The 23,585-nt window shown below is 37.9% G+C and overlaps 1 protein-coding gene across 1 annotated transcript in view; it reads right to left on the bottom strand.

The window, feature by feature from the left end:
- Nucleotides 1-1,550: 1,550 nt before the first annotated feature.
- The window catches only part of LOC136266396 (NACHT, LRR and PYD domains-containing protein 5-like), a 33,450-nt gene continuing 11,415 nt past the window's right edge, over nt 1,551-23,585 (bottom strand). Inside the window, exon 3 of the mRNA XM_066061411.1 lies at nt 1,551-6,449. Within this exon, the coding sequence (XP_065917483.1) occupies nt 1,828-6,449 (4,622 nt within the window). The 3' untranslated portion in view covers nt 1,551-1,827. The remainder of the gene's footprint in view (nt 6,450-23,585) is intronic.

Here is a 23,585-nt window from a genome sequence, read left to right as displayed (position 1 = left end):
TGATAGCTAGTAAATAGATGAATAATTGGTGCAAATTTTGTTTGCACAGCTGTAGGCACTGGGAAGTTACTACACAATGATTACTTAAAATCACCATATCTCCTAATGAAGCTTTGTGCGTCAAAGCCGGGTTTCGTCAAATTCAGTCACAAATTTCATTGGTCTCCCGTTAAGTTACAAGCACACAAAACATTTTGGAATTTTCAACTAGAGTAGGGACCATAGCACATTGATAAAAAGTACTGAAACAAGCTGGAGTAGTACACAGTAAAACTTATAAGAAGCAAGGTACGTAGGTATAATTAAAGACTTTTAAATGTACTTTATCAGTGATATTAATATATAGTTAGTGGAAGCCAGATATTCTCAGCATACAGTTACCTTTTTTTTGTCTTCACCCTCTTGATTAGAAACCAGTCACCAAAATCCTAGAGCCGCTCTTGGGGATATAACATTTGTTGTTCCACTGTGATATATCGTGCACTACTCCAGCTTGTTTCAGTCATTTTTATTGATGTGCTATGGTCCGTACTCTAGTTGAAAATTCCAAAATTTTTTGTGTACTTTTTCGCTAACTTTTTTGTGAAATAAAATTATTATGACCGGTGAACCCACACATATCACAAAAGAAAAAAATCATGCTGATCAGCTGTCAATTATCATCTGAAAAGTGAGATATCCATTACGCTTCATTGTCAGCTATGTTCAACTGGTTGCACAGCATTATGAATCAAGAACTATCTGAAAAGCACCTCTGAAATCAAAGTAGCCACTATGAAAAATATGGACAATTTCCGTTATGAAGGGAAGCCATCACACGCTACCACCAAATCAACACCTTTTGCTGTTAGCAAAGATGAATGGGACACAAAGGAGGACACTAGGTAAGTCCATGAAGAACGCATTGTATGTACTATGGTATGCCAAAAGGCACGTGTCCAGCTGAAGTGACATCGAACAATGAAAAAATCAAGCCTGTAGCCTTAGCTGTTATCAAGTTACGCTTGTCTGAAGGAATCAGTTAGTCAGTCAGTAGGAAATTCCGTTTTTTATAATTTAAAAAAATTTTCGTAGCAACTTGATGAAAGCATTTCGGGTCAATCTGAAGGCTTGTTTGGGCTTAGTTTTACCTAACCAATACTGCTTCATCATCAGGGAAAAGTGAGGCTGGCTTTTGGGTGTTTTTTCATGGGCTACACCCATACCTTTGTGGTCCCTACTATACAGTACTATCGTACTGAAAGTTTCTGTTTAAAAAATCATCTAGCTTATGCTTCTTTAATAAAATGCTCACAATTTTGCTTGTGACTAACATAGAAACTTCTGGTTTGGATATTTGAAACCTTTTTAGTTGCACCATTTCTCTTGTTGTGTACCTTTTCCCAAACACTGATTACAATACACTTTCACTCTTTTGAGGTATTGTATTTGTTGTTGGTATGTAGGGAGCACTGCAGGAGTGACACATCCGTTAGTTCGTATTGATACATGCTGTGGGCTGCTAAGCTGTGTCTGTACCCTACATTATTTCATTACTGTAACTGGGTAAAATTAGAGTTTATGAAAATACATGGCATGGTGGGATACTGTTATAATCATGAACTACATTGCCATTGAAACTATAAACACAGTCTATTCCAACAACTCTACTTACTGTCAACAGTCTGTGCATGGTAGTTACAGGATATGTTTACTTCCTTATAGCCAAAAACTGTATGCACATTATGCCAAAACAAAATGATATGTATTACAACAACATGATCACAAAATCTGTATAGTAAAAGTAGCACACTGACATGATTGTAAAATTTAAAAGCAAAGTTTGCATTAAACAAAGCAGTTCGTATCCATAGGGTATGTTTTTAACACAACAAATGTTGGATCTACTGATAAATCAACACCAACATTATCATCAGTTTCATACACTTTCTCAACAGGCACATTTTGCAGTGCCATAGAAATTATTGCCAAGCCTTGACCCTGTATATTGTTTCCACTTAGATCGAAATGCTGTAGTCTAGTGGTATTACAAGATATAACAGCTGCAATGGTATCAGCAGCCTCATCATCAATCTCATTGTTAGACATGTTAAATACTACTAAACTTGTGGTGTTTAATAAAGCTCTAGCAATCTTCACTGCACCTTCACTATGTATTGTATTTCCACTGATATCTAATTGTTGTAGTTTGGTATTTTGTGATAAAACAGATGCAATGTTATCTGTTGCTTCATCACTGATGTCGTTATCTCTCAAGCTAAGTACTGTCAAAGAAGAAGTGTTCTGTAATGCATTTGTAATTGTTATAGCACCTGAAGCTAGCAAACCGTTTCCACATAGAATTAATTCTTGCAGATTAGGATTAACAATTAAAATATCTGCAATGCTATTTGCTAAATTATCATCAATTGGTTTACCTATTATATACAAAAATGTCAGTGATGGAGATGGTTGAAAAATCTTCATTATTTTTATTGTACCATTAGCTTGTAGGCCATTTTGACTAAGATTGGTTATCTGTATATCAGCACTGAGTATTAACGGTCTTAAAGAGTGATCCAGTATAATATCATTATGCTTGTGTCGTTTGGTAACCAAAAATAAAGAGGATGTAGTTGTAAAATTTAAGCAATTTTTTTCCAGCCAAGTGTGCACATATTTTCCACTAATATTTTGTAGCTTTTGCACAATGTCAAAAAATAAATTATTCGTAAATACACTGCTATGGTTTCCATCAATCATAGCACATCCTAACACAGATGAAGTATTCTTCATAACCATTGCAACTCTCATTGCATCACTGGCTTGTAAATTACTACTACTTAGATCCAACACTGCAAGCTTGGTGTTTTGAGATAAAATAACTCCAATATTATCTGTTACCTCAGAGTCAATTATGTTGCCTCTTATATTAAACACTAATAGAGATGAAGCCTTTTTCAAACCTTTGATGATCCTTGTTGTATTTTCAGGTGTTAGACTACAATTACTTACATCCAATAGTTGAAGATCAGGGTTACCGTGTAAAACAGATACAATCTCATCTGCTGTTCCATTGCCAATTTTATTTCCTCCTATGTCAAGCACTTGCAAAGACGATATTTTTTGCAAAGCTTTGGCAATTTTTTCTACACCTTTAGTTTGTAAGTTACTTTGGTTTAGATCCAATCGTTTAAGTTTTTCGTTATGAGATAAAACGTTTGCAATATCACCTGCTGCTCCATCACCAATATCATTACCTCCCATGTATAAAACTAGCAAAGATGAAGTTCGTAGAGCTCTGGTAATCTCTATTACACTCATAGTATTCAATTTACTATTATTTAGACACAATGCTTGAAGTCCAACATTGCGATTAAGAACAACTTTAATATGATCTACTGCTTCAATGCAAATACTGTTACCTCCTATATTAAATTCTTTTAAATTTAGTATTTTTTTGTTAACTGCTCTGACAATACGCATTGTACTTTCAGGTTGTAAATTGCAGTCACTTAGGTCTATTACTGTAAGTTGAAGGCCTTGAGATACAATTTTCATAATGCCATCCACTGTGTCATTACCTATCTTGCTACCCCCTATGGCAATTTTTTGTAGTGTAGTCTTCCCCTGTAAAACGTTGACAATTTTCTTTATACCATTCACTTGCAAAGCATTATAAGATAGATACAGCTGGGAAAGGAAATTGTTACAAGATATAACAGCTGCAATATCACTTGCTGCTTCATCACCAATATTATTATCATTCATATGCAGAATTTGTAAGTAGCGAATTTTCTGTAGAGCTTTGGCAATTTTTATTGCACCCTCAGTCTGTAAGTTGTTGTGGCTCAGATTTAGTAGATGAAGTCCAGCATTATGAGATATAACATCAGCAATATCATCTGCTGTTTCTTTTCCAATATTGTTACATTTTACTTCCAAAACTATCAATGACCGGATTTTCTGCAAAGCTTTGGTAATCTTTATCATGCCTTTACTTTGCAAATTATTGTTAATTAAAGAAAAATACTTTAAATTGTTGCTACCATATAAAACAGTAGCTGCAACATCATTTGCTGCTTCATCATTAATGCTGATGTTTAACATGCATAGTTCTGTCAATGTACATGACATATGCAATTTAAACGTATCATACAAATATATGGCAATTTTACATGCATCTATTGTTTGCAAATTAGTTTTGACATTTACATTTTGTGTTAGCCCGCGTTGGTCAATTGAAGTATCTGCACTGATGTTAAGCCCATTAATTACATCTTCTGAATGAAAACAAAATCCACTAAATGTTATTCTGGTAAATATACGTGATAAAGTAGATGTTATTTCAGCAGAATTTTGGTTAGTAATGTAGTATAATTCACATTTTGTTGGGTTTAAGTTCATTTTGCCCAATTTTGCAATCAATTCATCATTTAGTTTGCACTCTGTTAATTGGTAACACATAATAGAACAGGTGCACCAATAGGTTTCTTTTTCATGAAACAACAGGCATACCACAATCAGTTTACATTGTTCTGCCACGTATACTAAATATAGCTGTGCTTCCTGAGAGTCACGTCCCAGAAAATACTGCATCAATTTCTTTTCAAATTCACATTTCAAACATGATGTTGTGGTGTCTAGCAAGTTGTTTATGGAAAGAACTATCTCTTTACTGTGCCAATGTTTCAGTAAATCACAAATTTTTATTAGTGATTCCCATTGTATGTTGTTGTGAGAAATATCAACCATCCTGACAGATAATTCAGAATCTGCATTGTGTGTCCAACCATTCTCCCACAGGATTTCACAATGTTCTTCATTGATACTACAATTAGACAATGTTAGTTTTTCCCACTGTTTGTTAGGTGATCTTATTAATAAACTCACAAGTGTATGTAAGTCTTGCAGTGATAGAGGGTGGTGGCTTACATCAAGTACTCCATTCTGAAACATATTTTGTATTGTTGAAAGCAAACAGTGTTCAGTTTCTGCCAAACATTGATTCAAATATAGACATTTTATTTTGTCTTGCTGTATATTACGTGATATTGAAGGCACAATGGGTCTTGGTATGACATTACCAGACAGAAAATGATTGAACACAAACTGTTGGCCACCAGTTATACCAACATACATCATCCACGTATTAAGGTAGCGAATATCCCAAAATGTTTTTTTTAGTAGGTTTAACAATGTAAAGTAAGGCAATGAGGCAATGTGACAAGCTGCCAAGTATTCTTGAATAGAAAAATGTAGGAAATAATACGATTCAAATGCACAAACATCAGTAAAATAGCGAGTTTGTTTTATTAATCCATATCCATAACTATTACAGTTGGCAGGTGTTACATCAGAGAACACTGTCTGAATTTCAGACAGAGAAAACATCAACTGGTCTTTTTTTAAAGCAAGAAAAGCAAATTTTGCTAACTTCTTGATCACTGCATTGTATGGATGGGGCAGATTGTCAATATTGGATATGTTAACAGGAGTAATTCCTTTTGTTTTTGTAATAGAGCGGGTGATGGTCATGATAACAAACTTTTCATATAAATTTGCTAGGTTGCTCAAGTTGAAAAATTCATTTGTTCCTTTGTCAACAAGGCACAAAAGCATGCTCATGTTTAGTGGAATATAACATAATAAATCAACAACTGGATTAGATTTTAAAATTTCATCAAGTTGTTCAATTTTGTCAGGTTTTTTCTGTAAAGCATCTTTAATAAAACTTTTCCGATTTTCCCTAGTAAACCCCAGTATTTCTGCTCTGCAGTTGGTAATGTTGTGAAGGCATGCAGAAGCTGCTGGACGTGAAGTTATAACTAATGCACAATTTCCTAGCTTATTACGCCTAATTATATCTTTGTGTATAAAGTGACACTTATCAGCTTCAGAGATTTCATCATATCCATCAAGGATAATGGCTAAGTGTTCACCATTTGTTTCAATCAACCAGTCAGTGATGACTTTAGTTAGACTGTCAGCTTGACAAAAATGCTTAACCAATGATGGTACATTAGTAATAGATTTCACCCGAGGGTCACGCAAGTACAATAAAAACAATAGCCGTTTCTTTTGTAATACAGTACCTTTAGCCCACTGCATAGCAATTTCTTTTGACAAAATAGTTTTGCCAATCCCAGGTGCTCCTTCAATAAGAATGATATATGGGACAGGTTCTTGTTCTTCAAATGGAAGGAAAAGATCGCTGTATTGCTTGACTTTCTTGTCATAAAAATTGCTATACGACTGATTAGACTTGCTTCTATTCTTTTGGTAATTTACAGCATGAGCTACTTCGATGATTTCACTTTCAGTACGTTGTCCTTCAAGATGAACTAGGGTAAGAGGAGTGTAATGTTTTGGGTGATACGGTGGCCAGTCATCAGTTGGTGGAATATATCTGTTGTATATATAACGTTCACTTAGTAGCTTGTGAGCTCTTCTGAGTTCTGGATAACAATCTATATATAATTATAATGCAGTAACATAATTAAAAGCATATACGTAGATATCACAGTGGAATAAACCCTGCCATGATACATAACATCTATACCAAAACAGCCAAGCTGTGAAAAAAGGGTGCACCCCCAAAAAAGCCAGAGTAAGAAAAGGTTGAGAAATCAAAGGTAGCAGTCATGACTGCAATGACAATTATTTTTAATGACGAATATGATGATCAAAAATTATTGCATTAACATTATTGCAACCATTTCTTGGCCACCACCTTTGATTTCACAACTTTACCTTCTTAAGGGCTGGAGCCTTTTTTCACAGCTTGGCTGTTTTGGTTTAGATATCACATTTTTTGCTATTACAATCAGCCTATGGCTGGCTTTGGGGCTTTCTTTTTACTTGTTTTTTTCTTTATTACAGGGTGCACGGTTTTGGTCAATAAGCTAATTTTGTTTATACATTTAAGGTTACAGGATAGAGAGCATCTGTCAAAAGAAAAAATATTGTGTAATTAAGGAAGGTTTTGTGCTGCTGTGTTATGTATCAGCTGTTACTAACAGGAAAATAAGTGCTGACTATGGACAATAACAAAGTACAAGAAAACACAAGTAACAGTACAAGATAACATAGTTAACAACACACTTAGCAACTAGGCGCATAGGTAACTGTGCTTGCTATAATGATGATATTTCCTGAACTAAAAATCAGGACTGACAAACAAGTTGTTAACAATTCATATAACCAAACTACTAGTTTGGCTTATTGTCTAGTTCTTGGCAGAACATTTATAAGAAATACTGTTTCTAGTGCTTGTAAAATGAATTTAAAAATTAATGATGTGACCACAATATCTCATATTGTACCTATGTTTCTGCAACTAGACACTAGAGCTGAGCGATAGTACAAAAATCACTATCATGATAGATATTCTTAAACTATTCACGATACGATAATACCATGATATTTACATTCTAAAATGTTTAGGTATGATATGCATATAATAACACCTTGAATATTGTTATAGTGGAGACTTTGGATTGGATTCACCATTTAACAAGGACATATCCTTTTGAACATTTGAACAGTTTTATGTTAAGTCATGTCATTTTATATTATATATGCATGCTTAGCTACCTAGCTATCATACTATTCACAATGCATTAATGACTTTGTAACTATGCCTGTATAATAATAATATGAAATAAGTGACTTGACAATAACACATAAGTATACATAAGTGATCATGACATAGTTTTAGTATTGTACTTAAGTAACTTTACTTGAGGTTTGCAGCCAGAAAGGTAAGCATTTCTACAGACTCTGGTAGAAGACATGAACGTTTAGATGTAATGATATTGCCAATAGAACTAAATGCTCTTTCTGCAGATACTGAGGTAGCCTGTATAGACAAATATTTTCGACACAACTTGGAAAGTATAGGATACTTGGATGAATTATCTTTCCACCAATAAACTGGTACCACTTCTGCTGTCACTTCTCCAGTGTATCGGTTGACTTCCATGCTGGCTCTTTGGTATGGAGTGACACTTAACTGCCCATCTTCTGTAGTGCTACTACTACCTTGAACAACATCATTTAGTAGTTTCATCAGTGTATGTTCACCTTCTGACTGCTTTCCCACAACTTTATCACTGTTCAGAGCACTGTCAACATTGCCCACTGCTGCTATATGTTCAGCAAGTGCAGCTGCTTCCTTTCTTATTTCCTCAATAGCTTCTTCTCTCTCATTTGTACTTAAAAAGCCAAGAATTTTAAATCTTGGGTCCAAAAAAGCCGCTTTTGTTAAAAACAATAAAGATTCACCAACATATCGGTCCTGCAAGTCCGACAAGATAGCTTTTTTGAGGGCTACTTCAATTCTACTGTCTCCAGAATTTTCTACTAAGTATATGTGACGGAGTTTGTACAGCAGTGGCCTTAACATAGATACAGTGACCCATTTTTCTGCCCCAATTGCTTCAGTAATGGAAACCAATGGTTTCATGACTACCACATACTTTTCCATAACAGAGAACTCTAAGTATGTTGGCATCAAATCTGCTCTTCTTAATTCAAGTAAAGTAGCTGCTGCTGTTCGAGAACTTTTCTAACCATGTAAAATGCAGAGTTCCACCTGGTGGGTACATCTTGCATGAGGTGATTCTCCCTTAGATTTTGCTGCTTTTTTTCAGCAAGTAAGACGACTTTGCAGAATGATTAAAATGAGACACTAGTTTACGACATCTTGCAAGTGCTTTAGATACCTCAGGCAAAGCCATGGCCTTTTCTACAGATAGCTGTAAAGTATGACCGAAACATGATAATTGCATCCACCCAGTCAGTGCAATTGCTCGCACTATGTTGCTTCCATTGTCGGTAGTAACCCCTGACACTACATCTGTTGACAATTTCCATTCACTCAGAACTTTAGGAAGCAGCTCTGATATGTTTTCAGTTCTGTGTGACTCTGGAAATTCTTTGGTAGCAAGGAGATGGCTGCATAATTCAAACTGTTTAGTAAAGTAGTGAACTGTTACACCTATGTAGGCATGCTTAGATCGTGATGTCCACATGTCAGTGGTAATAGCAAAATATTCAGCTTCAGATAGCTGCTGTTGAATCCTTGTCACTTCTGCATCATACATTTGTGGAACATAATGAGTAGCTAGAGTCTTACAGTCAGGTGGTGTGTAGCGAGGTTGAAAAGTGTGAAGTAAGTGCTGAAATCCTTTATCATTAACTGTGTCATAGGGTTGCATATCTTTGGTGATAAAGTAACAAATTGAATTAGTTAGCTTGTTCCAAAGTGGAGACGAGCGAACAATCGGAAACTGTTCTCTTAAGCAAGGAGCTATCAGCCATTGGCTTGTATCTTCTTGGATACCAGCAGCGGCACGCTGTTGAGAAGCTTCTTTGTCAGGTTCTTCAGCCTTCAGCATATTCTTGTACTGTATGGGATGGCCATACTGTAAGTGATAGCGAAGGTTGGTAGTATTACCCGTATACTTCAACACCTTTGGACACAGTTTACAATGAACCAAAGTTCGTTTTCTCTTATCTGGTTCCACATATCTTCCGTTTCATGCTGGAAAACCAAAATGCTGCCACACACGACTAGTACACCCTTGAAGCGGTGACAATTCGATGTGTGAACACGATTCAGATGACGACAGTAGTTGAAACGATTCTGAATCGCTGTCTTCTTCCGAGTTGCCTTCGTCCATTAGCACATCCTCCATTGTTTTCAAAGTGCCAACGTGGCGATCACGTGAGTTAGTAAGTCACGTGATACTAAACGTGATAGTAAAATACATCATATCGCGATAGCAATTTTTTATTTGCGAGTATCGAACAATCGATATTATCGTTCAGGCCTACTAGACACATTATCTACTAGTGATGCCACAATATATCGTATATCATGATAATCAGGATAGAAGCATTTCATGATAATGGCAACATGTATTGACGCAGTGTCAACTTTGTCAAATCATTATTATAAATTTTACTGAATAAAACTTGTCCTGTGAAAACATTAACATATTCAATTTTATTTAATATATCGTGACTATCGTGATATAAGTCTCATGATATTGTGACTATTGTGATATTAAAGTTTTGATATCATGGCATCACTACTGCCTATACCAACAGCTGTTTTCAGGTTCTGCCTAGCTGGTTTATATGACTTTCTAGAGAATACCACAGTTGTACTACTTACTGTGGAGCGATTGCTGGTTCTGGTATGGGGGTCTTGTATATCCAGTAGATGGCTCCTTGCTTGTAGCAAACCTTTGGCTTCCATTCACCCCCAAATTCAACAATAGTTGTGGCTAACATGGATTGGATAGTTCAGTTTAACCTTTCCACTAATCCATCAGATTGCAGATGGTGTTGTATGGGTTTTGTTGATCTGCAGCAGCTTGCAAACTTTATGAATTAATTTTGATTCAGACTGTGCTCCCGTATCTGAGCAGACTGCTCAGGTATCGCTTGATGGCCTTGCTTGTCATCACCTAAAATTACTTGATGAGAAGGTTGGAAGCTGTTCACTTGGCTTCCTGGATATGGCACCTGCATTTGAATGCTTGCCTCCATCTTGGTGGACAATTACATAATCATATTCATATTCTTGAGGTTGCTCCAGCTAACTGACTTCTGGCTCACGAAAATTTTGTAGCCACCATAGGGAGCTTTGATCAGTTCGTAGTGTAAATGTATGTCCAAGTATGTATGGTCTAAAGTGGTAGAGTTACAGAATACTTCCTCTCTGCCTTGCTAAGAGTACAGCTTCCATATACAATTACTTGCTCCTGACTATTGCACTGTTGTGAGAGGACTGCCCCAACTTCACATCTGTCCATGGGCAGGCCAGTACTGTATCTACTGGTGCTGTTGTTAGTCGTTGCATGAACACATTTATAGTCCAGTTACATAAATAAGTGGCCCTTTTCTGTCTGTGCAAAGGTTTTATAGCAGAAAATTTTCAATAAATCTTCTATAATACAATGCTAACCCCCCAGGAATTGTTTTATTTCCTGAATAGAAGACACACTGTTTTTTCTGGGTAAGTTGCTACACCATGTTATATGTTATATAGATTTCTGAGGAGTTCTTCAGAGTCTTTAGGTTACCCAATAAATAATTTTGTAGGCGCTTTGTTTATAGCTCTGTTGTAACTACTACACACAGCAGAACACGCTAAATTAACATATTACATCAACATACTTATAACCACGTAACTGGTGAAGCACTTGCCAAAGAAAGCACTTGTACAAAAATGTAGGCATTCAGCGGAGAAGCTGTAAATTGCTGTTCATCAAAAACCAGGTTTCATGGGAAGCCACCTCACTGTTTAAGGCATCAATAAGCTGTGATTTCATAATATCTAGGTCCTCACGAATGATTTTGGCTATTATCTTATTGTGATAGCATGGCAGTGGACTCACGGCATTTAGGCAGCAAAAACAATCGTCCTATTCCCTCCGTAGACACAATTACTCACCAGTCGTTCATAACAAATTCTCCACGACAGGACCTAGATAATTTAACTTCCTATTGGCACAGACCTAGAAAATTAGTACTAATTGATTGGCTATTGCTATTTTTGATGAATAAAAACCAGTAGCGCTAATCGTGGGTTCAAACTTTACTGTGGGGAGTTAATTTCAGCCTTACGAATGTGCTACTATATTCGTTGCTATCGCCTTGGCTACCTTCAGTACTAGCTAAGGTAAGAAAGTACATAATGTAAGTAAATACATGTGTGTGAGTGTAACAAACATATTTTCATAGTTGGTACAATTATGGGAAACAACAAAAACAAAAGAAATCCCAATGCACATCGTGGGAAATATCACAGGAGAAGAGTGCCAGTTTCAACACAGCCTGCAGAGCATCCTGATATTGTGAGCTTGCAGAACAGAATTGTTAACCTCAGCTGTTTGGAGGAACATTTACTTGACATGAAATCCCATGCATCTACTTGTCAGGCTTGTGTTGACAATTCACTACCGGTTAAAGAATTGTATATTTTTTTACAAGAAACTGACTGTGCTGGATTAGCATCTGTACTAACTAGTCGCTGTACTGGTTGCTAACAAGTATTCAACCTTTTAACATTGAACAAGGTGAAAGGTACTAGTGGTGGAGTGTACTGGGAGGTTAACTTGAAGCTGTTTTGGGGTCAGATGACAACGGGCGGAGGACACAAACCACTAATAGAAACGATGGCTATTCTTGGAGTACCAACAATGACCAAGCAATCTTTCATGTCAGCAGGACAGCAAATCAGTGAATGGTGGAGAGACTTGTTCGAGGAGTTGATGTTAGAAGCTGGAAGGGAAGAAAAACAGATAGCTATTGCTAACAACTCTTACCATGGTCCAAACCAAATACCAGCAGTAACTGTGATAGTTGATGGTGGCTGGTCAAAACGTTCCTACAGACACTCCTACAATGCCAAGTCAGGAGTAGCCATCATTATTGGTAAGGCCACTAGGAAGACCTTGCACATGGGAGTGCGTAACAAGTATTGCTACATTAATTAAAAACACTTCCACACAAGTGTTTCCATAACTGGGAAGGCTAATCTTTTGCAATGGAAAGTGACATCACTGTTGAAGGCTTTAGAATCAGCAAGGAGAAGCATGGCATCAGATATACCACTCCATCACCAAAATTGAATGTGCCAACCACTCTCTCAAGTGCTTTCGATTTTCACTACAGCAAATGGTACGTGAAAATCCACCATACAAAGGGAAAAACAAACTTACTGAGAACATGAGAAAACGGCTGACTAAATCTGCCAGGAGTGCCATCATCATGCACAGCAAGGAGAGCGATCACCAGCAAGCCATCCTGAAATTGGAGCATGATTTGCTGAATGGACCATATCATTGCTTTGGTTACCATGCAAAGTGTAGCACCGACTTCTGTAGATCAGCACAACAGTCAGCTACATCAGCCATGCAATCCATCCCACCTGACAACTATGTCAGTGACATCCCCAACTACCTTCATGACAGCAGCAGTAGTACATTTGTAGATAACAGCACCACTTCCAATACCCAGCACGATGACCCGGAAGAGGCAATAATAGAATTACAAGAAGAGTGGCAGGACGCTACCAATGATACCAACCTGCAGGCCATTCCTACTGCATCTACTGCATCCCCTAGTCCCCAAAAAGGAGCTATCATTTGTGACATCTAGAGAACACTCAGCCATCTTGTTGGTAAAGCTCCACAAATTATTGGTATATGTTGTTCATGCTACATATAAAAATCAATTACAGTAATATTATGTAATTCTATAGGTAACTTTACCACCAACCTAGCTGAGTCTTGGATGCACATGCGCACCAAGTTTGATGGAGGAAAACAAATCAATCGAAGTCAGTGAGGATCCTGGGAAGGCCGTTGTGTGGAAGCTGGCTTAAGGTTAAATGAAGGTCTAACAAGGGGTCTGAAATACTGGGAGAAGGCCACTTTCCATCCAAATGACATCTTTGTCCCCCATGCCACCTCAATTGCTAAAGAAGTAGAAAATGCAAGAAGTCTCACCAATCATCTTCTGATAATAGCCTCAGCTCAAGGAGATCTTACTCATGCAATGATGGTGAACCTAATGCTAATGATGTCATACATGATGTTCCTCCACAACATCTTCAGGACCTGATGATCAGCTTACACAAGACCAAAGTAGTTACTACAACACAACAAGCAAAACAACTACCATGCAACATCAGTATGATGAGATGGCATGTGGCATCTGGAAAGCAGAAAGAAGAATACAGATAACATCATCAATGGCTGGTACCATCATCAAATGACAAGCTAGCCCACAATACACAACATGCTTTATACCAAATGAAGCCACTCGTGGCCTAAGTCAGGCAAGAGCAACTGCCTCTCAGTACATACAATGGAAACAACAGCATGGATCACATGAGATATCTGTTGACACTCAGTGTGGATTGGTCATACCAGTTGCCCATCCTTGGCTGGCTGCAACCCCAAATGGTTTTGTCAATAATCTCCCAGGTACACCTGCAGAGGGACTGGTGGAATTCAAGAATCCCCACAGTTGCCGTGACCTTATTTTGATGCAGGGCTGGAGGAGCTGGTCCAGTTGGTCAGGCCGGAGCCAGACCAATAATTTTGGTGTTCAATCAAGCTATCTCAACCATTTACTTGAAATCCCAGCTTCCATTCGCGTATACAATCAGTGGACGACCTACACACGTGCTTATTTACTGATGTTATATCAGATGTATGGCACAACTAACTATTTATTCAACCTAACCAAAGTCAAAGGTGCTGCACTTATTGTAGCATCACACTCCTGTAAGCAGCAAACAACGTATTACTACAGTAATTGATTGTGGGATCTACCTAATCATCATGTGTGCTGACTGTGTGAGATTCTAATATTATTCATGTAATTATCCCTTAGTGCATGTCTCTTTAAAGACATCACACAAATAATTCTTTGTTATCATCAGATAATAGATTACACACCTGCGGCATGGCACCATTATGGAGGGAAGGCCACAGTCAGACTAGGCGCCTTATTTCACAACTGGGAACAGTAGACCCATACTACTATCCATGAAATTATCAACTTATGACTGTCCAGATCAACTTGAAACCAATCGTGACTTGACGCATGTATGAGCTTCATCATTAGTGATCATTCCGGCCAGCTTTCAGTCACAGCCAACTAATTTTGCAACGCGGTATCCTGACTTCAACTACTAACTTGTCTTGTCTGAAAGTTTCTCCATACCATACTCGACCATACTGCTGCACTGGCACCATGTTTACGTTTCTTCACCTCGTGATTTCTACTAGTATATGTATATTTACAGGTCATGATTCGCGCATGCACTTTACACGTGGTAACTAAATTATGGTTTACTCTAAACTATGGCTCATGCTAACTATGGTGTCAAAACTTGTTAGGTACAACGTTGGATCTTCTGTTTCTCAAAGTTATCCTACACTGCCAGATACACCACCTTCATCATTTAATTTTCCACAATGTGAATTTGGGAAGAAGCAAGTTGTCAAGCGTTCTTGCCAGTTGCAATGGTTTTCTAAGTGGGAATGGCTGCATTATGATGAGGATGATGACATGGTATTTTGCCACTTTTGTGTTACAGCATTAGTGAAAAGGACAGTTCAGTGGAATAAGGGAGAAGCTGCCTTTGTATCTAAGGGATACTGTAACTGGAAAGATGCTATTGTAGCTTTCAGGAAACATGAAGGATCAGACTGCCATAAGAGTGCCATTGAAGCAGTAGTAACACTGCCATCACAGTGTAAAGACATTGAAGAGCAATTATCCAAGCGAGTTGCTTCTGACAAACAAGATAATCGACAACGCTTGCTAAAGGTGATTTCAAATGTTAGGTTTTTAGCAAGACAAGGTTTATTTAGCTTTTGGGGATGAGACCAATTCAAAGTTTATGCAACTCTTAAGGTTACGTCAGGATGAAAATCCTAGAATTAAAGGATGGATTGAAACAAAGACTGATAAATATGTAGCACATGATATGCAAGATGAAATGATTAAAACCATGGCTATTTCAGTCCTCACAGAATTAGGAAAAGACATACTGTTATCCGATTTCTTCACCATTATGTGCGATGAATGTACTGATTCTTCAAACAGAGAGCAATTATCAGTATGCATAAAGTAGATCAACTCTGAATTGGAACTACAGAAAGATTCTATTGGGCTTTATAAAATGGATAATGTACGTGCAAATGATATTGTGAAGGCCATAAAAGAAAGTTTAGGATGTATGAACTTTCACTTTCCAACTGTGGTAAGCAATGTTATGATGGTGCCAGCACAATGAGTGGACCCAAAAAAGGAGTGACAAAAGTGATCAGTGATGAACAACCAAAAGCCATATATACCCATTGTTATGGCCATGCACTTAATTTATCTGTTGGAGATACCATAAAGCATTGTAAAATATTGAAAGATGCACTGGATATTGTTTTTGAAGTCTCAAAGCTAATTAAATACTACCCAAAAGGGACATGCAATTTGAAAATTTAAAGTAAAACTTGGCACCTGATACACCAGATTTCGTGTCCTATGTCCAACTAGGTGGACTGTTTGTGCCAACTACAAGGTACTGCAAGAACTTTGGGAGAGTTCTCAAGATGAAATGTCTGACACATCTATAAAAGCTAGAATAATTGGAGTTGAAGCACAGTTTAAAACACACTGACAGTCTTAGTCAGACGTTACAGTCTCCAAAGCTGTCTGCTTCAGAAGGACAGCATGTTGCTTCTATGACTGTTAACACAACACAAACACTTAGGGGTGAAGCCAACTACAAGTTATTTTGGCAAAAAGTCAGTCTTCTTCGGACATCCTTTGATACTGAAGAACCTAAGTTACCACGAAAATGATGAGCGCCAGCTAAATTTGAAAGAACTGCTGAAGAAACTACCTTTAATGATTGTGAGTCATACTTTCGTGCTATTTACTATCTAATCAAAAACAGCCAAGCTGTAAAAAAAGGTGCGGCCCCCAAAAAGGCCATGGTGAAAAAAAGATGTGAAATCCAAGGTGGCGGCCAAGAAATGGCTGTGATGGTAGGTTAATGGTTACATTTTAATAACGACAATTCAGGTGAATTTTTTGCCGCTTGGTCTTGGCACCAAATTCACCTGAATTGTTGTTATTAAAATGTAACCATTAACCTACCATCACAGCCATTTCTTGGCCGCCACCTTGGATTTCACATCTTTTTTCACCATGGCCTTTTTGGGGGCCGCACCTTTTTTTACAGCTTGGCTGTTTTTGATTAGATATCACTTCTTTTTGTATTTGTATACTGCAAAGCCGGCCTATGGCTGGCTTTGGGGCTTTTTTAACCCATGTGTTTTTTTCTTTACTACAGGAAGAAGAAAAGAACTTAAAGAAGAATTTTAGTACTTCAATTATTTTTGATTTTATTAGTAATTATACAAATTATATACATATATTTATTACATGCCCATTATTCCCCACAGGATAATTTTTTGCAGCTGATCTCTCTACTGGGTGACTTGAAATGTAGCTGAACTATATACAGGATGGTTTCTTTGTAGCTGAACTCTCTACAAGGTAACCTCTTCTAGCTGGTCTCTCTACAGGGTATTTTGTTTCTAGCTGAACTCTCTACAGGTGATTTGTTTGCAGCTAAACTCTCTACATGGTGGTGTCTTTGTAGCCGAACTCTCTACATGATGGTTTCTTTGTAGCTGAACTCTCTATAAGGTGACTTCGTCTAGCTGAACTCTCTACAGGGTGATTTTTTTGTAGCTGAACTCTCTGCAGGGTGATTTGTTTGCAGCTGAACTCTCTACATGATGGTTTCTTTGTAGCTGAACTCTCTACAAGGTCACTTCGTCCAGCTGATCTCTCTACGGGGTGATTTGTTTCTAGCTGAACTCTCTACAGGTGATTTGTTTGCAGCTAAACTCTCTACATGGTGGTTTCTTTGTAGCTGAACTCCCTACATGATGGTTTCTTTGTAGCTGAACTCTCTACAAGGTAACTTCTTCTCTATAGGGTGATTTGTTGTAGTTGAATTCTCTACAAGGTGGTTTGTATGAGGCTGAACTCTCTACATGGCGGTTTCTTTGTAGCTGAACTCTCTACATGATGGTTTCTTTGTAACTGAACACTCTACAAGGTGACTTCTTCTAGCTGATCTTTCTACAGGGTGAATTGTTGTAGCTGAACGATCTACAAGGTAACTTCTTCTAGCTGATCTCTATACAGGGTAATTTGTTTGTAGTTGAATTCTGTACAGGTGGTTTCTTTGTAGCTGAACTCTGTACATGATGGTTTCTTTGTAGCTGAACTCTTTACAAGGTGACTTCTTCTAGCTGAACTCTCTACGGGGTAATTTCTTTGTAGCTGAACTCTCTATATGATGGTTTCTTTGTAACTGAACTCTCTACAAGGTAACTTCTTCTAGCTGATCTTTCTACTGGGTGATTTGTTTGCAGCTGAACTCTCTACATGGTGGTTTCTTTGTTGCTGAACTCTCTACAAGGTGAATTCTTCTACCTGATCTCTCTACAGGGTGATTTGTTTGTAACTGAACTCTGTACAAGTGCGTTTTTGTGGGTGATCTCAATGCAGGTTGATTTGTTTGTAGCTGAACTCACTAAAGGGTGAGTTTGCTTGTAGCTGAACTCCTTGCATTGTATCTAGTTTCTAGCTGATCTCTCTACAGGGTGATTTGTTTGTAGCTGATCTCTCTACAAGTTGATTTGTGTGTAGCTGATCTCTCTGCAGGTTGATTAATTTGCAGCCGATCTCTCTACAAGGTAATTTGTTTGTAACTGAACTGTCTGTAAAGTGATTTATTTGTAGCTGATCTCTCTGCAGGTTGATTTGTTTTAGCTGAACTCTCTACAGGGTGATTTACTTGTAGCTGAACTCCTTACATTGTGTGTAGTTTCTAGCTGATCTCTCTACAGGGTGATTTGTTTGTAGCTGATCTCTCTACAAGTTGATTTGTGTGTAGCTGATCTTTCTACTGGTTGATTTGTTTGTAGCCGATCTCTCTACAGGGTAATTTGTTTGTAGCTGAACTCTGTACAAGGTGCTTTTTTGTAGGTGATCTCACTGCAGGTTGATTTGTTTGTAGCTGAACTCACTAAAGGGTGATTTGCTTGTAGCTGAACTCCTTACATTGTGTCTAGTTTCTAGCTGATCTCTCTACAGGGTGATTTGTTTGTAGCTGAACTCTCTATAAGGTGATTTGTTTGCAGCTGAACTCTCTACATGGTGGTTTCTTTGTTGCTGAACTCTCTACAGTGTGTTTTGCTTGTAGCTACTCTCTACAGGGTGATTTGTTTCTAGCTTATCTCTCTACAGGTTGATTTGTGTGTAACTGATCTCTCTACAAGCTGATTTGTTTGTAGCTGAATTCTCTGCAAAGTGTTTTGTTTGTAGCTGACTTCTCTTCAGGGTGATTTGTTTCTAGCTGATATCTCTACAGGGTGATTTGTTTGTAGCTGAACTCTCTACAGGGTGATTTGCTTGTAGCTGAACTCCTTACATTGTGTGTAGTTTCTAGCTGATCTCTCTACAGGGTGATTTGTTTGTAGCTGATCTCTCTACAAGTTGAATTGTGTGTAGCTGATCTCTCTGCAGGTTGATTTGTTTGTAGCCGATCTCTCTACAAGGTAATTTATTTGTAGCTGAACTGTCTAAAAGGTGATTTGTTTGTAGCTGATCTCTCTGCAGGTTGATTTGTTTTAGCTGAACTCTCTACAGGGTGATTTATTTGTAGCTGAACTCCTTACATTGTGTGTAGTTTCTAGCTGATCTCTCTACAGGGTGATTTGTTTGTAGTTGATCTCTCTACAAGTTGATTTGTGTGTAGCTGATCTCTCTGCAGGTTGATTTGTTTGTAGCCGATCTCTCTATAGGGTAATTTGTTTGTAGCTGAACTCTCTATAAGGTGATTTGTTTGTAGTTGATCTCTCTGCAGGTTGATTTGTTTTAGCTGAACTCTCTACAGGCTGATTTGTTTGTAGCCGATCTCTCTACAGGGTAATTTGTTTGTAGCTGAACTCTCTACATGGTGGTTTCTTTGTTGCTGAACTCTCTACAGGGTGTTTTGCTTGTAGCTGATCTCTCTACAGGGCAATTTGTTTGTAGCTGATCTCTCTACAGGGTGATTTTTTTGTAGCTGACCTCTCTTCAGGATGATTTGTTTCTAGCTGATCTCTCTACAGGGTGATTTTTTGTAGCTGACCTCTCTTCAGGGTGATTTGTTTCTAGCTGATTGCTCTACAGGTTGATTTGTTTGTAGATGAACTCTCTACAGGGTAATTTACTTGTAGCTGAACTCCTTACTTTGTGTCTAGTTTGTAGCTGATCTCTCTACAGGGTGATTTGTTTGTAGCTGATCTCTCTACAAGTTGATTTGTGTGTAGCTGATCTCTCTGCAGGTTGAATTGTTTGTAGCCGATCTCTCTACAGGTAATCTGTTTGTAGCTTAACTCTCTATAAGGTGATTTGTTTGTAGCTGATCTCTCTGCAGGTTGATTTGTTTTAGCTGAACTCTCTACAGGGTGATTGCTTGTAGCTGAACTCCTTACATTGTGTCTAGTTTCTAGCTGATGTCTCTACAGGGTGATTTTTTGTAGCTGAACTCTCTTCAGGGTGATTTGTTTCTAGCTGATCTCTCTACAGGTAGATTTGTGTTGATTTGTTCATTGCTGATCGCTCAAAAGGTTGATTTGTTGTAGCTGAATTCTCTACACAGTGCATGATTGTTTATAGCTGAACTTTCTTCAGTGTGACTTGTAATGTTCTGAATCTCTATAGTGATATATTTGCTTAACTCTCCACATGGTGACTGTCTTCTTGCTGAACTGTCTATAAGATTAACTGTTTGCAGCTGAACTCCTTACAGAATAACTTGTGATGTAATAAAATTCTATAATGGAGTAAATAAATTAGCCGAATGCTCTATTAGGGTGACTGTTCTATTAGAGTATCTCGATCTCGCATTTGCTACACGGAGTTGGATTTCGAATCATAACTCAGTGGTTTGTAATCCGATTCTTCTGTACTACTGCAAGGACTTTCTATGAAGATTATTCCAGCTATACACCGATTTTCAGCTCATTGCTCTAAGCGGTTTGCCTAGTAGGCGTGAAAACTAATACTTTTTTATTCATAAAAATCGATCGCGTAATTGTGACACAGGTTGGGTTTTGTGTCATATCTCCGTGGTCTTTATCTCGATTCCTTTCAAACCACCAAAAGGCACTCCTACGATGGTTACTCCATCTACATAGCAATTTTCAACTCATTCCATGAAGCGGTTTACCCTGTAGGCGTGACAACAAATCGATCTTGTTTTACGCGAATAATCGGTCATAACTCCTGAACCATTCATCGGATTTGTACCAAATTTGATGCTAGGATTCGCCTTTGGACTCCCTTTCTGTGTGCCAAATTTCAAGGCGATCGGAGTACGCGTTTGCTTGTTATAGCAATTTTTGCAAGTGTGCGAAAAGACGAAGAAGAAAAAAAAAAACCAAGAAAAAAAAACGAAACTTTGGCAACTCGTATCTCGGAAATGGCTGGAGCGATTTCCTTCAAATTTGGAATGTAGACTCCCTTGGCTGGCGGGCAACCGTGTAGCAAATTTAGTTCCAATCAGATAAGTGATCACCGAGATACAAAGGTGTGAAAATGACGTTTTCGTTCTTCCTGTCAATATACTCACGGTGTGGCGCGCTGGCTTCTTGGGCCACACGACACACTATCGTGTGTCTTGATGAAGCCCTGGATCTAATTATCAATTGTGTCAAACAGAGGTTTAATCAACCAGGCTTTGCAATTACAGGAACTTACAAGATGTCTTGTTAAAGTGTATAAGGGAAAAATATGATGACAACTTGGAAGCAGTTGCTTCGCTTTATCAGTGTGATGTTGATTTTGATCAGCTTAAAGTTCATCTAGAAACACTTTCAACTAATTTTCGAGGAAAGAGAGATGCTGTTAGCATATTTGATGTGAAAGATTTTGTCTTGGGTTTATCTCCAAATGAAAGGCCTATAATATCAGAAGTACGTGTGTTACTTAAACTTATTTTAGTTATGCCATCTACCAATGCAGTTAGTGAAAGGTCATTTAGTGCACTCAGAATAATAAAAACGTACTTACGAAGTACTATGCCGCAAGAAAGGCTAAACCATTTACTTATACTTCATGTTCATAAAGACCACACAGATTCTTTGGACTTAAATCACTGTTGCTAATAACTTTGTAATCGATTCAGCCCATAGGCTATCTATATTTGGCGGTTTGACTGAATCTGACTGCTATTCAGGTGGATTTTGTTTTAAATGTAAATCATCTTTGCACTGTACTGAAAGTTGTTGTACACGACTGTAACTGTAATACACTAACTGGTATGGATGTATATGTAATAATACAAAAATAACTAAGATGAATATAATTATTAAGTGATTGGTTATTGACACTTGGTAGGGTTAATAAGCTTGTCAGAGCTGTCCATGATAAACGTCAGATTGAGGTAGCCGTAAATTCATTATGCATTTATGTACAGTACATCACTTTGCTGATTCATCAATGACCCATGGTGATCCAGTCAAACCAATATGCTCCATTTGAAGCTTTCTTGCATGTAGTTATCCCATACTTTGCAGTACATATAGCTAGGATGTTTTGTAGTTAAATTTCCCTATAGAATTTACAACAATAATATTATGGATAATGTGAGCATACTAACAGTGAAATATCACTAAAATTGCATATCTGAGCATCTAAATTTTCAAATTTTCTTGGGGGGGGGGGGGGGGCATGCCCCCAGACCCCCCTAGAAGGCTTGTACTTCGCACTTCGGAATATGCTTCACACACTGTGCAGTGGTTCTCCTCTCTCAGGCAACACCATAACAATTAGTTATATCAACACATCTATATTGGTTAGTATCAACTATCAAAGTAAGCATAGGATACAATGGCCTGACCAATACAATTTTGCTTCCTCCGGCCCTGTGATGGATGCTGTACAAAATAAGAAATTAACTTTACTTTCTTGTACTCGGAATGGTCTTTTAGCACTAAATCATTCTGAAGTACTAGGACTTGTTAAGATGTACATGTTGAATGGGTTCAGTATGACGAAACTTTCTGCAATTCCTTCCTGCCAAAACCAAAAGAGTTTTTCTTTAACAGCATTTTGCCCGAATTAACTTCACCCATGAACCCATCCACGAACCAGCATGGATTACCAACATGGAAGAATGGAACAAAAGAATAGATACATTGTAATTCATTGGTTAATTAACACTCACTTTGTATGATTCCTCCACTATTATCAAGTGGTTATACAGCCTTTGAATCATCCACTTCTTTATTAGCAATTATTATATTCTAATGGTTTCATGACAGACGTGCCAATTATACACATCTACACCTTGAAAAATAATAACCCTTCATTAAGCACCTAACCGGTAGTGGTATTGCTGCCATTGTACTCCAGTCAGAACCAAATCCATAAGACATTGGAATGTTGCTGGCACATTACACAGTTCAAAAAACATCACTCTTAAATTCCAATATGTGGTAAATGCAATCTTCTCTCTGTCCACTTCAGCTACTTCTACTTGCCAATACCCACCAACACTGTGAATCAGCACCAATACTGTGAACCAGGGTGATCCAGCCAGTGTGTCCAGCATGTCATCAATGCGTAGAAGTGGGTAGGCATCCTTCCTGGTAATGGTATTCAGCTTTCTGTAGTCCACACAAAATCTGATTGAGTCATCCTTCTTCAGGACTAAAACTATTGGTGATGCCCATGGGCTAGTGGATGGTTGTATCACATCCCGCTCTTCCTCTTCATGCCAAAATGGTGGTATTTTTCTTGCTTGCTGACGTATGTGGTATTCTGTGGTTGTTGGAATGGTATGCTGCAACCTGTTAGTTCTTCCATGTGAGAGAGAACACATCTGAGAATTCAAACAAAAGTCTGTGCAGCTGCTCCTGTTGCCTGTTGTCAAGTGTTTGTCTGCTTATTTCCACAGGGTCCACAGTAGCTCTTGTATCTCAGTAGATACCGAGGTGGTTGGT

This window comes from Dysidea avara, chromosome 9, assembly GCF_963678975.1.
Source record: "Dysidea avara chromosome 9, odDysAvar1.4, whole genome shotgun sequence".
Lineage (NCBI taxonomy): Eukaryota > Metazoa > Porifera > Demospongiae > Dictyoceratida > Dysideidae > Dysidea > Dysidea avara.
The sequence above is the reverse complement of the archived record's forward strand: the minus strand, read 5'-3'. Positions and strand labels throughout refer to the sequence as shown.